The following is a 14,848-nucleotide window of genomic DNA, read 5'->3' as shown; positions in this document are numbered from 1 at the left end:
AGCCCCAAAAGCAGTTGGAGGAAGCCATGAAGCTGTGACAGCTTGAGCAGTGAAGGGAATTTCCATTCTTCCTGGCATCAGTTTCCAGGTGGTTCTGAAGATACCCAGGCTCTCAGCACCATGAATGTCTGTGATTGCTGACTGGTTAGTTTCCCATGGAGGAGGCCACTGCTACTGGTAGGGATAACTACCAAGTTCCATTACCATGTACCAGAGTGGATCTCATTTGAACCAGTAACTTATACAGCCAGAGGAAGGTTTCTATTCATATGGTGGCTCAGTAAAAGACTGTAACAAAGGGCATTTTGTAAATATGACCAATTATTCTGGTGTATTGATATTACTCTCAAAAGCTCACTATTGCATAAAAAGTTTATCAAATTTAACAGCAGGCAAAATTGCAAGTCATAATGCTGTGGAGTCTTCTTTTTCGACAGAGCAGTGCTTAGCATAAATACAGAAGATGGCCTTCTGTCCAAACAATTATAATAAATATACTTTAGGAGAAATAACACGTCATGGCAGTGCACATGTTGGACAGCAGATTCCCATTCCCAGCTTAGTACAGATGCTCTGAGAAATTCTGACTTACGGCTGTATTTCCCAGAGCATCTGTACTAACCTAGGAACAGGATTTTCTTCTGCAGCATACATCAAAAGTAAAACGAACCCTTAATTTCTTTGTGCAGTTCAGTATAGTATACCAAAGTGATGCTGATACAAAGTGCCATGGATTAAATTGCTGGTACAGGGCATTCAAATGTAATTGCATGGAGGGAAATTTTGCTGTCTCCACGGGCAGCTTTCTGTATGTATGCAAAATTCCCATTGAGAACAAATGGTTTGGGCAAGGGGAGAGAGGATAAACAATATAAAAGGACTACTCAAAAGGCACCTTTAAGCAACTCTGAATGGCAGCAGGAGCATGCACATGATCTGTGCCCCCAATATCACTTTGAATTTGTGACCCTACCTGCTGAGTTCAGAAACTTCCCTATGTTGAGCTTTTACTCACATTTGCTTGAATGCAACTGGAGTGCATTGCATAGTTAGGAAGCCCTGATCACAAAGAGGTTCAAGCAAATGAGAGGAAGAAAAAAAAACCACTGGAGACCTTCCCTGCTGAGTAGGCAGGGCTTGTCTACATGTCCCTTTCAACAGATCTACAAAGCTGAATATGCCTAAAATCATTCTGCTTTTTAAATCCAGAGGAATTTAAAGCTGAAAAGCACTTCAGAGACAGTCTGCTATCCAGCATGGGCAGAGTACACTAGTCATAATTTCCTTAAGCATACCTGCCCTGTTGGCCCAATGTTTTTGCTCCATCTTCACAGTATAAAGAGAACTGCAATTTTAAATCATGAACCACAAATCCCCATTTACCTTGGTTACCTACAAATTGCTTGTCTACCATTATTACTTATTCAGATGCATAACTCTGTTCTAGAGCCAGACACAGTACAGAGATGGTTTGCCTTAGAAGTGGGATCATGCTTACGCTTTTTCAATTATTTTTACATAGAATTTCATTTACATGTGAAATCACTATTCTCCTAACCCTCAGTTCGAAACTTTTAAGATGCCTTGCACATCAGTGTTAGTTTTATCCAACCAACAAACATAAGATACTGACTTTTATCAAAGGCCATGATGATATTAGAAATATTATTAGATATGGAGGTATTGTATACAAGATATGATGGAACCCAGATAACAAAAGCTTGGAAGATAATTGGAAGCTATAAATCTTCTCAAGGTCATAAGTGAAATGAAAATAATTAGTCTTAGAGGGCTGTTGGAGCTGTGTGCCAGATGGCTTGGAGCTAAATAAGGAAAAGCTTATTCAGGTATAAAGGAAATGTTAGTAATTTGACTCAGGTGCAAGTCAGCATGCACAACTGCAGACATCAAGAAATAGCTTAAATATTGGAAATAAATGCACAAAGAACAGCCATTTTAAAAAGCTGGTAGAGTCTGCACACCATGCTCAACAGTCTAAAAATCACTTGCTGTTCAGGATCATACCCATCTAGCTGTGCATATCTGCATGTGCAAGGCTTCTGTTTAGGTATCATTTGCTGAATCATAAAGTGAAGATGAAAAGTAGACATGTACAGGAATGCCTTTTGTAAGGAATGCAAATCTCTTTCTGTTGTGTGCAGGAGATTTGAGTTTTGCTTTGTGCACCATGTGGATGAGATTGCCCAGACCAGCCATCCATTGTCACCAAAAGAAACTGACCAATGGGCAAAGACAACCCTCCCCATCAAATCCCCCTTCATGGCAATGCACACATGGTAGCCAACATTTTCAGTGCTCCAGAAGATGCCTTTCACTGTGCATGACTTCACCGTCCCCCCCCCCAAAAACACCCTCCCCTTACATACATTATTGCCATTAGTGGAAATGCAAAGTAAGGCTCTGGATTTATTTGGTGAAGGCCTACACACACAGTATAAAGCAGTCTCAGTCTGTCCAGTCTTCATTGTCTAATCACTCCTTGTTTCAATAACTAAGGTGTGCAATTATTTCTTCTTATTTTTACCAAACGTGGGAGTAATGATGCTCCAGCAAATTGCCATGATGAAAACTAATTTAAAAAGCAAGCAAGATTCTCTTAAGGTTTGCTTGATGTTTTAAACCAGGCATTCCCAGACTCGGCCCTCCAGCTATTTGGGGATGCCTATTTTAAACAATCAGGAAGATACTGCATTTTGGGGAGTGTATGGTTGCTTAGAAGAATCCCACATGTGTGAGCAAAGGATAAATTTGTAACAAGGAAATGCAAATTGTTAAGTAGAGTGATCCCTATCTCCTGGTGTGTGTGTGTGTTTTTGTATATGACAAAGGGTATCTATAATGCATAACATGAGTTTGACCAAACTGCGGGAGGCAGTGGAAGACAGGAGTACCTGGCGTGCTCTGGTCCATGGGGTCATGAAGAGTCGGACACGACTAAACGACTAAACAACAACAAAAAACAATCTATAATGCATAAATCGCTTATCAGTTGGTTTATCACCAAGATAAAATCATATACTAAGAAAGATATTGTAGCATTGATTAAACACATTCTAATTAACACTGTGTCTTCTGGGAAGTTCTCAAAAGAACTTCACTGCTAGGCACTCTAGCATTTTCACACAAGAGACCAATTCAGTCAGTCAGCCCTAACACAAGATAACTAGATCCAAGACTAGATTGTCATTACTAGATTTCTCATTTGTTTCTACTGTCTCCTGCCTCCCTTTTTAAAGGGGGGAGTGGAGTAGAAAACAAAATTTTCCTGGCAATTTAGTGTAGCTTAGAAGAAAAGTATATGCAGAACTAACTGATTCAGAATTGCTTAAATGAACAGCCATTAATTATCTTGAGTATTACCTACATAAATTTAAAGGTCTCTAGAAGCTAGTTTCTGTGTTAGTTTGCTGCGACAGAAACAAGAAAGCTTTGTGGCACCTTAAACATGTTTATTATGGTATAAGCTTCTATGGACTAGAGTCCACATAAAGTATTATTCTCAATTGGGAGGTTAACCTTAATAATTTTATTATTAATAATAATTTAATAATAATTTATTATTTATACCCCGCCCATCTGGCTGGGTTTCCCCAGCCACTCTGGGTGGCTTCCAACAGAAACATTAAAATACACTAATTTCTTAAGCATTAAAAGCCTCCCTAAACAGGGCTGCCTTCAGATGTCTTCTAAAAATCTGGTAGCTGAATAATAATAATTTATTATTAGACTTTAAGGTGCCACAAAACTCTTTCTTGATTTGAAATATAAGTTGGAATGAACTTTTTATTATTACTAACTTTTTATTTACTAAGTGAGTGTGATCAAGAAGCAGATTTTCTTCAGTGTAAAGTGGTGGTCTGGGTTTAAACTGGAACGTTCACTAGGGCAGAAGGAACAACAGTGATGCTACAAAGACGAAGGGGGTAATTGTTGCAATAACTTTAGAGAAAAACTGACAGCCTCTGTTAAAAAGAAGCCAAGTGACAGCAAAAGCACCTTGCTTCCATTCCAAATCTCTCCTTTTATTTGTAAAGACTGGCATTACAATCAAAAAAGGACTCAAAATGGAGTGATGTACACATCATTGGTGTTTCATGATGCAAATAATGAAATCCCTGAATGGATATTGCTTCACCTTGGATTTTAAAAATTGACCTAAGAAAAACCTTAATTCCACTAATGATCACAAATGGCAAAATGAACGAAAAGGAAAACAACAACAAAAAGAAAATAAATCCAAACTACTGGCAAGTTCATAACATATACATAGTGGGTTGATGACACTGGTTTCAAATGTACAATAAAGCCCACAACACTTTATTACTATGAATATTATCGTGAATGTTTTCTCATGTTGATCAACTTGCTTCAGAAGGTTGCTTTTTGTTGTTTCAACTTGCATAATAAACATGCAATGAAATTATTCTTTTTAAAGTTTTTTTTCTGCAGTCTTTTTGTTTTCATACAAAGATTTCATAAAGTTGCAGTGTTGCATCAGAGCATTACCAAAATAAGTGTAAGAGATAAAGAGGAAGATACCTGTGAACTGAGCGTAATGAGAAAAAACCCTACTTTTTATCCTGAGACACGCCATAGTCTTATTTAAAAGGTGTGCACAGCCAAATCCCTCCCAAGCCCCTCCAGAAGACAAAATAAATATTAACTGGGAGGAAAGAGAGGACAAATAAAGAAAATAAGATGTCGTCATGCACTCATCTTCTGCATAGCTCAACCTACATATAGTAAGGCACTATTTCCCCACAACTTAGCGTCCACAACAATCCTTTACAGCACTCCGTGAACTACAGAGGTTCTTCCAGGATGATGAAATAAATAGACTGAATGAATGTGGCTATCACATTACCCCACATGTCTTCTCTTAGTTAAGGGAATTATCAGGCAGTCTCAGAGAAAAAAAACTGTCAAGTCTCTTGTTGTGTGCATGTGTTTATGTTATGGATGGGGATTTGTTGTGTGGGATATTTTCTCTTCTCTTCCCAGAGTTAAGTTCTCGTTGTTCTTAAAGCAAACATAGAAGAAAAAAGGACAGCTGAGTCATCAAAAAAAGCTTTGGTGCTCCAAATAGCACACTGCTTAATAGATCTGGGAAATCTGGTAACTGTTCCCAAAGGAGTCGGGAGAGGTGTGGATGGTTTCTCAAGAGATAGTCCTCAACTAGAATTAGTTAAGCTGGTCTTCATACTGCTTTCGAAAGCAGTCGCCGGCAGGAAAAAATTCCCAGCATCGCTCTTGATACATTTTCCATACGTAGGATTCCTGTAAAACACAGGAGAGAAACATAGTTGAACTTACTTTTAAAATACCTTTGAAAGACTTGCCACTTGCTCTAAAACTTTCACTATTGCAGGTCTGAACGATTTTGAATGGATTATCGAAACCTAGCTTTTTATGCTAAAATATGTACTGTACACACTGATTCAACTTTATAGAGAAGGAATCATTTGAGCCTTATCTGAAAGGTATTTCTCTATGATCTTAGAACAGTCTGGTGGTTTTAGTGGTCCCCCTGTACCCAAAGACAGGAATGTAGTTACTTCAGAGAAAAGCTTAGTTCTGTTGCCTTGAAGCAATCTCAGGTACGTTCCTGCTTTCACTTGAGGCAGAAGCATTATAAATACTTCATGCATTTCTACTTATTTCTTTGTTATCCAAGTTTCTGTTGTTGTATAGTGTTGTCTAGCCAGGACCCTATTTCTTTATTATCCTCGCCTTTGTAGGTCTTGGGAGCTGCTCTGGAGAGAAATGGACTAGATCCAATCCACAGCATCAGAAAATTAAGCCTCATGCAAGTATACAAAATACTGTATCTCTCCGTCTGTAGGACTTTACAAAATCTATCTTGGTTTCTTCCACAGGGGGAATGAATATTATGTACGGATGAGTATTAACTTTTTAATTTTCCAACGCTTGTATTTTTTTCAAAGGGCCAGATCTCAAGAATCATCCAGTCAATTGATTGATGTTCAGAGACGCATGAGTACAGGATATGGATCCAGATGAACATATGTATATGGAATGCTTAAATCTCCCTTGCTGGACTGGAACAATTCATCAGCAAAAAGGAATACAGGTGGCAAATCCCATAGTTTCCACATGACATACCATCACTTTGGTGAGTGGAAAGAACCAGAAGTTGAAATGTTTGTGAATTCATTTAAAAAGTTAAAATGTGGCCTTCCAAACGAACACAAGTAGTAGAGGAGACACAATAAATATTGAAATTGATGTAAGATCTCGAAATGCTTCTAAATGAAACTTCGCATAGTTATCAAAAGTATCAAAAAGTCATTTTCTCATCTAGCGGACTTCTAGGTCCTGTTACCAGTTTGAATCACAGTAGATTACGCTTAAAAGTTTCTGACAAAAAAATGAATCTTAGGTAGTTATTGTTACACAACATGTTGGTGACTCACCTGTCCAGTATGTTCGGTTTCATCTTTATTTATGAGATACATCAGGAAAAATCTAAGATAAAGAAAGAAGTTGTTGTTCATGAGAGAGAGAGAGAGAGAGAGAGAGAGAGAGAGAGAGAAATACCTGTATATAAGAAATTAACTAAAAATGAAAGAACGTATCAGCCTGTCATTACAAAGGAAAGGCTTCCCATGTGTAGAAAGGAAAATGCATGGCTATGATTTATAGTCCCTACTAAACCATGTTTCATTGAACTAGGAGCAATCCATGCACTTATTGGCTCCCTCCTCACCTCACTTCACCTATTCCCTCCCTGAACAAATTCATGGTTTCTTAACATCCAAACTGAGAAATTGGGGGTTGGGGTCCCTCCATACTAGGATATGAAACTAAAATCTGGTTTCGGTTCAATTCAATTTCTGGAAGCCAAGTTTGGATTCAAGTGAAAGGCTACAGGACTCATTGTAACTTGTTAATATATATTGCATCTGTTATTTTAAGAATTTAACTAAGCCTTTAAGTCCATTTATTTCATAGAATCATAGGGTTGGAAGGAATCCAAGGCTCAACTAGTCCAATCCCCTGCAATGCAGGGATATTTTGCCCGACGTGGGGCTCGAAGCCACAACCCTTAGATTAAGAGTTTCAATAGGATTTATTTTCTAGTTGTCAATTTCATGCTGTTTCCAAAGATTATGGTTCAGTTTCAAATTTCATATCATAATTCCAGATTTAAGCACATTATCCATTACTAGGTGGGGGCTCCCTTGACCTTTTTTTATTTTGTCACAAAGCAAAATACTTCCTTTTCCAACCACCATATAAATTTAATCAGAGTTTTACTTTGAAATATTGACTTGTTGCATCCCCTCTTATGTTTCAGATTTGATGACACTAGAGTACTTACAGATAATTAGCCAAGTTGTGCTCCTGTAGAGTATGTGTTTCAAAACCATGGGGCACTGTGTCAAAGTAGTCATTACCTATCCCACAAATAAAGCATTTGGTCTAAAAAGAATGAAAAAACACATTATTTAAATATTCTTTAACAGTACAAGGAAAATAAGGAAATTCTGTATGCCAAGTTCAAACTTTTCTTAGCAAAATCCCTTGCTTTAAGGCCTTAAATAGAAATGTATCCTCTTCTTTTCCAACCTATGCTTTCTGAATGCTAAAAGATTTCCCTCCATTAAGTAAAAGATAATAAAAGGGTCAATGCTGAAATGCAAGTTTTCCTTTTCCTGTACTATTTCTGAAAGAGCCTTATATGTATCAGTAGTAGAACTAGGCAAAGATGAAGCACCCTATTTCTGTTTGTTTGTTTCAGATTTAGCTGCATTTAAATGTATGCATCCCTTACAAAGCACACATTTCCCCAAAAATAAGCTTTTCTGTACACTTTCCAATGCATTTGTCATCTAAGTTCCCCCCCCCCCAAAAAATGTGTATTTTTTCAAACTGAAACTGCATTGCAATATTCACAAAATGCATAATCCAATTGATTGCTGCATCCTGATCCATGGATAAATACAAGATTGGCAAATCAGGTTGGTTCTCTTTAAAATGTGAACGGTACTAATTTATTCTCCATCCCTAGGTGGAGGACATGCATGTCATACAGAAGATTAGTCCCTAACATTTGTTGCTTAAAAGGATCTCAAGAAACAGGGCTGGGAAACACCATTGCCTAAATCTTTGGAGAACCACCACGGCTTGGCATAGATTACAGCAGTGAATGTTGGTGGTATAAGCCCTCAGAATGCAGTGCTGCTCCATAATGCCAACCCAATAGTCTGTTATATATTCTAAGTAAAAGAAGTATGCCAGGGAAATTCTAAACTGGAATTCTCTCACTGGCATGTTAGTTATACACAATTTATTTTTCTATTACACATGTACTGTATTTCTATTTCACAGAAATACCATATACATCACAACAGAATTGCTGATATATATTACCTCCATGTCTTCTTTAACTTGTTCCTGCTGATCTCTTAATTCTCCAAATGCATCAATAATTAAACCTGGTAATAAATAAGGTGATACGTACTTAAAATAAGGTGATGCTTTTGATATTGTAAACTCTGTCATAATCTGATGCACACGTTTAAACCTTACTCAAAACTAAAGCTAAGTGCAATGAATGCTCAAATCACCACCAGAGTTTGTAGTAAATATGACTGTAGAGGCTGAATCTGTGTTCAACTCAGAGAAACATTTCTGTCAATCTGTGGGCCCTCCGCCACCACAGGGATGCTTACAAAGTCCTCCGCTTCCATGGGGAGGCACAGCAGGGCCCTCCTCCCCTGCAGTGAGGCCCTCCGCCAAAGCGGATATATATTGTGATATATCGGGATATTGTGATGTTTAGTTGGTGATATAACGTGATATTGAAAACCAGATATCATCCAGCCCTAGTGTGTACATTAAGTGTTTGAATTTGCCATATAAACTGGAGTTGTCTGAAGCGCAGTTCATAGAACAAGAGGAGAAAACTACCGTATTTTTCGGTGTATAAGATGATGTTTTCTGATTTAAAAATTTAGTCAATAATTGTGGGTCGTCTTATACACAGATTGTGAATGAACAGAGGTTCGGGTTCTGGTGTAGGCGGCCCAGGCTTGGGTTCGAGCTCTGTCTCTCTTAATTCGGGTTCCAAAAAATAGGGGCCGTCTCTTATACGTGTGTCTTATACAGGCATAGGCAAACTCAGCCCTCCAGATGTTTTGGGACTACAACTCAAATCATCCCTAGCTAACAGGACCAGTGGTCAGGGATGATGGGAATTGTAGCCCCAAAACATCTGGAGGGTCGAGTTTGCCTATGCCTGGTCTTATACAGTACATTGAAAAATACGGTAATTGTGGATTGACTTTAATCTCTTGTTCCTTCTTCACAAGAGTGTGTATATGGAATACAAGTCTTAATTGCTAAAAGATGCTTTATATGACAGCATCCAGAGGTTACATCATTTCATTTTCCTGTTCTCATTATGAATGCTTATTATTAACACAGTCACATTAACAGAGCTCGACAAAGGTAATGGACCGTGGCTTAGAGAACAGGGGAAAGAAATAAATCACACCAGAGCCAAGAATATAAATACAAGAGAAGGGGAGATTTGTTGCAGAAAAAGGAAAGAGTGAAGAGGTACTGGGTCTGAAGGCTCTTGCAGATGATACACACTCAGATTGTGGGCATGAGCCAATCATGTGCAAAGCTCTGCAGGACCTTTTGTGGTTGGAGTTCTTGTAGAAGCGGAACTAGAGTGTATGCTTTTATGAGATTTCAGGAGATATACAAGACCTGACAACACCATTTTATCCTATTCGCTTGTCTCCAATTTTCAGCTATATAGCACAATATGTGTGATTGCTATTTCAAATCAGGTGTGTTTTCTTCCATACCAGCTGATGCATGAGAGCTAGAATGTTTTTGCTCCTTCAGTGTCATGAAAGGATAACATCTTGGGAAGGAGGGGATTCAGCAAATGGCATCAGCTCCATTTTAATTGAGTGAAATCAACCTGTAGCATTCAGCTTGCTTTGCTCGTCTTGAGCCCTGCATTGAGCTGTTTTTGGCATACCAATCCACATCAGCACAACTTCACAAAGATAGGGCAGGGAATCAGAAGCCATATATTTATGGAATGGGGCATGGCAGGAGACTCAGATGACTGGGACTGCATTCAAAGATAGCAAATATCCTGGTCATAAGGTCAATAAGGCCATAAGGTCATAAGGCCAATAAGAGCTGGTGGCAATCTGATCTCATATCTCCTGTTCCTTGTATGCAAATACATCTGTTCAATATTATTTTTTGTTACCTGCACCCAAAAAGGGGGTTATTTTGACTGGGTGAACAGTACTGTCTATAGCAACGGTAGCTACTACAGTGCCCTTCAGATGTTATGGACTACAACTTGCATCATCCCTGACCACTGGCAAAACTGATGGGGGCTGATGGGAATTGTAGTAGCTGGAGGCCACCACAACAGACCCATGGTAAGCCCTATTTAGATTTAGGCTCACCCACTGCTAACAGATTAGGCGATTACACTCTAAGGTGACAGAGTATCTTTGGGAAGGATGCTAATATGTCAACATAATTTCCTTCCACAAGGCATTCTGGGGAAGGAAGGAAGGAAGGAAGGAAGGAAGGAAGGAAGGAAGGAAGGAAGGGCAGTTGCAGCAGCCAAGCTCAGCTATTTCCCTGGAGACTTTTGGAAAATAAGAAGTAAGGCATCCATTAGGTGTTATTTGAAAGCCTAACTCTACCCCCGCCCCCGCCCCCAAAACTCCAGCATGGATGTTTCCATGCTCCTGCCCCGCCCCCGCTGTTCCTGTTCGTTTGATTTTGCCCACACACACACGAAATGAGAACCTTCCCCAAATGAAACCAAAAACCCTGGTTCTTTTTTATGTGTGTACACTGTGGAGGACTGGATAAACCAATAATTCTCAGAATAAATTGTTAACAGTTTTACTACAGGGTTGTATGCTAGGTTGTTTACTGTATGCTAGGTTGTTTACAGTTCAGCAACTTGTAGCTTAAGTTGTAACAATAAAAAATAAATTCAGTTTGTAATTATTGTCTGACTAAACTGTACTTTTAATATACCAGACATGATGAATCTATGCTAAGCTAAGTTATACATTATGTTCCTAAAGTAAGAAAGTGATCTTTGATATGCAACACATACTTTTTTAAAAGTACTGAATTGTTTCAATTAATTTCTGTTAACCTGTGGGGAAAAGCATTTTTCACCCTCCTCCCATGGCTTCAAAATTTCCAGAAATTTTTACATCTCTACACTAAACTCAATTTAAATAGATTTTGACACAGGAAGTTTACGTTTTTTATATATTTATATATTGGGTGGCATGATGTTTCATCCCATGTGTCTTCCATGTGCCAGGGAAAATGGGATTTTAGTTATCAGTAGGGAAAGGGTAATTTTGTCAATTAAAAATACAATACAAACTGAAAGACTATGCATATGTACCTTGGATGATAGCGAGGAGAATAACTATTACAAAAAAGAAAAATGTAATATCAAAGATGATTCGATAGATTTCATATTCATCGCCTGCTGGATCTTCAATTTCATCACCAATTCCACCACCAGCACGCACTCCCACATACATGTGAAACATATAGCACTATGAACACATGGGAAAAGACAGTAATGTTAAAAAATGCACATTCTACATCTGTTATGGCTGTTTATTAATCTGCATAAGGCTTAAACTGCGCCTTGATCTTTCAGTCAGAATTTCAGATAAATGTGTGGCTGCAAAGAGAGTGGGGATGCAGGTCTGTTTACCTGAAGGAAAGGGGTGACAGAGCCTCACACTCCAGAGAAGCACTCAAAGATCCTGGCCTGGTTTGGACATAGCAAACCTACACCAGCCTCAAGCCTGAATGCTCCCTAGTCCCTATCTATCACCGGGCTAAACCTTCCCATGCTTTGATGGGGGGACCATTAAGCCCCTGTACAATTTTTTTATTTATTTTTTGGCGGGGGGAGTCTTCAAGTTTCTCAGTGAGGATGAAATTTGTTGGAGGGGAGTTACCTTTATAACAGGAGTCAGCAGAGGGTTCCAGTTGCCTTTCTTTAACAAAACACTGCTTGAAGCAGTGGTGAAGCTGCCATCAGCAGGCTGGTAGTGTGGCAGTGCCCTCTTTACAGAATTTCATTCCCACGAGGATTGCTGCTGGGCTGTTGACTGCGGCTTCACCACTGCTTAAATCAGCAGCAAAACTTATTTTTTTAGGCCACACAGAAGCAGTTACCAATGTGAAACTGCGCAGAGTTGGCTGGGAAACCTAGCCAGATGGGTGGGGTATAAATAAATTATTATTAATAATAATAATATTATTATGAAGAATGATGAATGCAGTGGGCAATTACTTTGTTCTCAAAAACTGTAGAAAACAAGGTATACTAATTATTTTTCCTATATTCATACAAAATTTGCTTGCTAAAATATCTCTCCTGAACGGCTGATCACTGGAAACTAGGAACATTCACACGGGAAGGAGCCAGCTTCCCACATGGATTGGGATATCTGTGTACAGAATACAGATTTCTTTTAAATTTGATGTTTTTATTTATTGGCAGTCTCACCTTGTTGTTTGGCATAAATACAGAAACTAGCAAGGCCCACCTGCTGGAGACAGGATGCTGCATATTGGCACTAGCCCTTGGATTCATAGCTATTGATATTATTTTACAATGCTTTTGTAAACAAAGGGTTAAAGTATCTGGCTTGAAAGGAGAAACCTTACAAATATTTTTAAGAGTTTAATTCCACCCCCACCCCCCAAGTGACTTCAGTCAGGCTTCAGAGACAGACAAATTCATTCACTCCAGTGTTATCATAAACGTAGTTTTGGTTGTACTGTATAAACAGTTGGTGTGTTACTAGTTCTGTCTGTAACTTTGAAACCTGACCAAAAGTCAGCTCACGAGAAATCGTTACCCCAGCTTTCCTGATTGTCACTATTATCCAATAGTGAGCAAGCTTTTGAGATGTCCTTATTCTGACTACAGATTATTTCTAGTATTTGTAGAGAAATCAAATTACTACATCATTTTGCCATTGTCAATTTATAGTAACAGAACCTTCCTTTTTCTGAAAGCTTTATGTTTATAATAACCATACTGAGTTATATAAATGGCATCGAGAACTTGTATTAGCAACAGAAGGGAAGATGAATAAAAGGCGAAGTAATATTTACCGTTAGCATATCATCACACTTCATGTCTGGCATATCTCCATCTTCACTCTTATTGTAGAATTTGCGGAAAAAATTAAATGCGACTACTGTGTACAGGTAAACTACCACTGCCAGTAATCCTACTGTGAGCACAAGCTAAAAAAAAAAAGAAGTCACATGATATATGAATTAAGAGTACAGCAATATGATTTGACTTATCATATTGAGATGCTTCAGCATATTGACTTGAAGTTTTGGGTTGTAGCCAATTGTGACCTTCAGTTTGAGGATCCAGTGATCCATACCTACGGTAATGGCAAAAGAGAGGAGGCAACTTTTGCTTTTTCCTCCTCGCTCATTGCGGCCCCAGGAAAAGAGGCTTTAGTATCACTGATAACATGGTGCTGGTTAAGACATTCTTAGTACGCGTTGCATGTTTTTTAGAACTAATTAAGCAAAATCAGAGTTGCAAGTATGACTGTGACTTATCCTTTGATTTTTTAGGACAAACATGATGAAACTTAACCCTGTTGTTTCTATCTGTTCTGTTTGTATAATTGTTCCTCCTTACCAACTTGGTTTTAAAGGATAGTGTAGTTAATGACAGAAAAGACAACATTACCTGTTTGCCATTGTGAGTTACTGATGACAGAATAGTTCGCAACGTTTTGAATCCCATTGCTATGTCAAGAAGATGAGCAGCAAAGAAAAAGTTGTTGTAATGACCAAGGACTGACATGGTCATATACCAAGCAAGGTACAGAAAAGACTTCAGGGAGAAAGCGTAAAACAAAATTAGAAAAAAGGCAGACAACATGATAATTGTGATTAACTGGACTCAACTGCAAAACCAAATTACTCAGTAATTTATACAACCAGGTACAAGATTCCTTGTGCCCTAGCTCTGATCATAACAGCTGCCAAATAAATACAAAAAAATATGATTTTAAACATTTTAAATCAGTTTTATTTAACTCATATTCTTTTTAAATGAGCAAATGTTTGTGCTGTTTTTAAATAACCTTGTTAAAACCTCTACCAAAAGCCTGCTTTTGTAAGTAAAGGAATGAATTGGGGAGAGAGGATATCCGATTTCAAGGTCTATATAACAAAATCAGCCAATATCATTTATCATTAACACAGGGTCTAGCAAGTCATTACAATAACTGGGATACAGGAGGAACCACTATATCTCATCAGGATGATTTTATGCCCTCTAGGTGAGCTTTGCAATGTGTTCAGTTCTAGCTCTGAAAAATGTTGAATAGTTACATCTAAAAGAAAACAGCATGGAAAATACTTATTTATTGCAGCATGAGTAGTCATAGCCAACAGTTTACTTTATCAAATGCAAAGCTAAACAATCCCTTACATGTGATATAGACTTTCACCGATACAATAAAACTTACACTACATTACATGTGAATATCAAATGGAACTGGCCATATGTATATGTTTAGAGTCTTAATATAGCAAAGCATACATTTTCAACCTCACTTAAAATAGCCAAATCTCACACTCTAAACCAGTTTCCTGCTTTAGTACTTAATTTATATTTGATGGCATAAACTTACATTATCAGTGAAAACAACTCCTAATTTCCACATCTGATACTTTACATCAATAGAATTCAGTCTGGAAAAAATATATGAAAGACACAGTAGGAAAT

The 14,848-nt window shown here is 38.1% G+C and overlaps 1 protein-coding gene across 4 annotated transcripts in view; it reads right to left on the bottom strand.

The window, feature by feature from the left end:
* Positions 1-3,986: 3,986 nt before the first annotated feature.
* Positions 3,987-14,848, bottom strand: part of RYR2 (ryanodine receptor 2) — a 252,654-nt gene continuing 241,792 nt past the window's right edge. For all 4 annotated transcript variants that reach the window (XM_060272866.1, XM_060272867.1, XM_060272868.1 and 1 more), the window contains 8 exons: positions 14,754-14,814; positions 13,802-13,948; positions 13,201-13,335; positions 11,462-11,618; positions 8,416-8,480; positions 7,364-7,464; positions 6,456-6,507; positions 3,987-5,298 (listed from right to left, as the gene is read on the bottom strand). In XM_060272866.1, the coding sequence (XP_060128849.1) occupies positions 5,203-5,298; positions 6,456-6,507; positions 7,364-7,464; positions 8,416-8,480; positions 11,462-11,618; positions 13,201-13,335; positions 13,802-13,948; positions 14,754-14,814 (814 nt within the window). In that variant the 3' untranslated portion in view covers positions 3,987-5,202. The remainder of the gene's footprint in view (positions 5,299-6,455; positions 6,508-7,363; positions 7,465-8,415; positions 8,481-11,461; positions 11,619-13,200; positions 13,336-13,801; positions 13,949-14,753; positions 14,815-14,848) is intronic.

This window comes from Zootoca vivipara, chromosome 3, assembly GCF_963506605.1.
Source record: "Zootoca vivipara chromosome 3, rZooViv1.1, whole genome shotgun sequence".
NCBI classification, from domain to species: domain Eukaryota; kingdom Metazoa; phylum Chordata; class Lepidosauria; order Squamata; family Lacertidae; genus Zootoca; species Zootoca vivipara.
The sequence above is the reverse complement of the archived record's forward strand: the minus strand, read 5'-3'. Positions and strand labels throughout refer to the sequence as shown.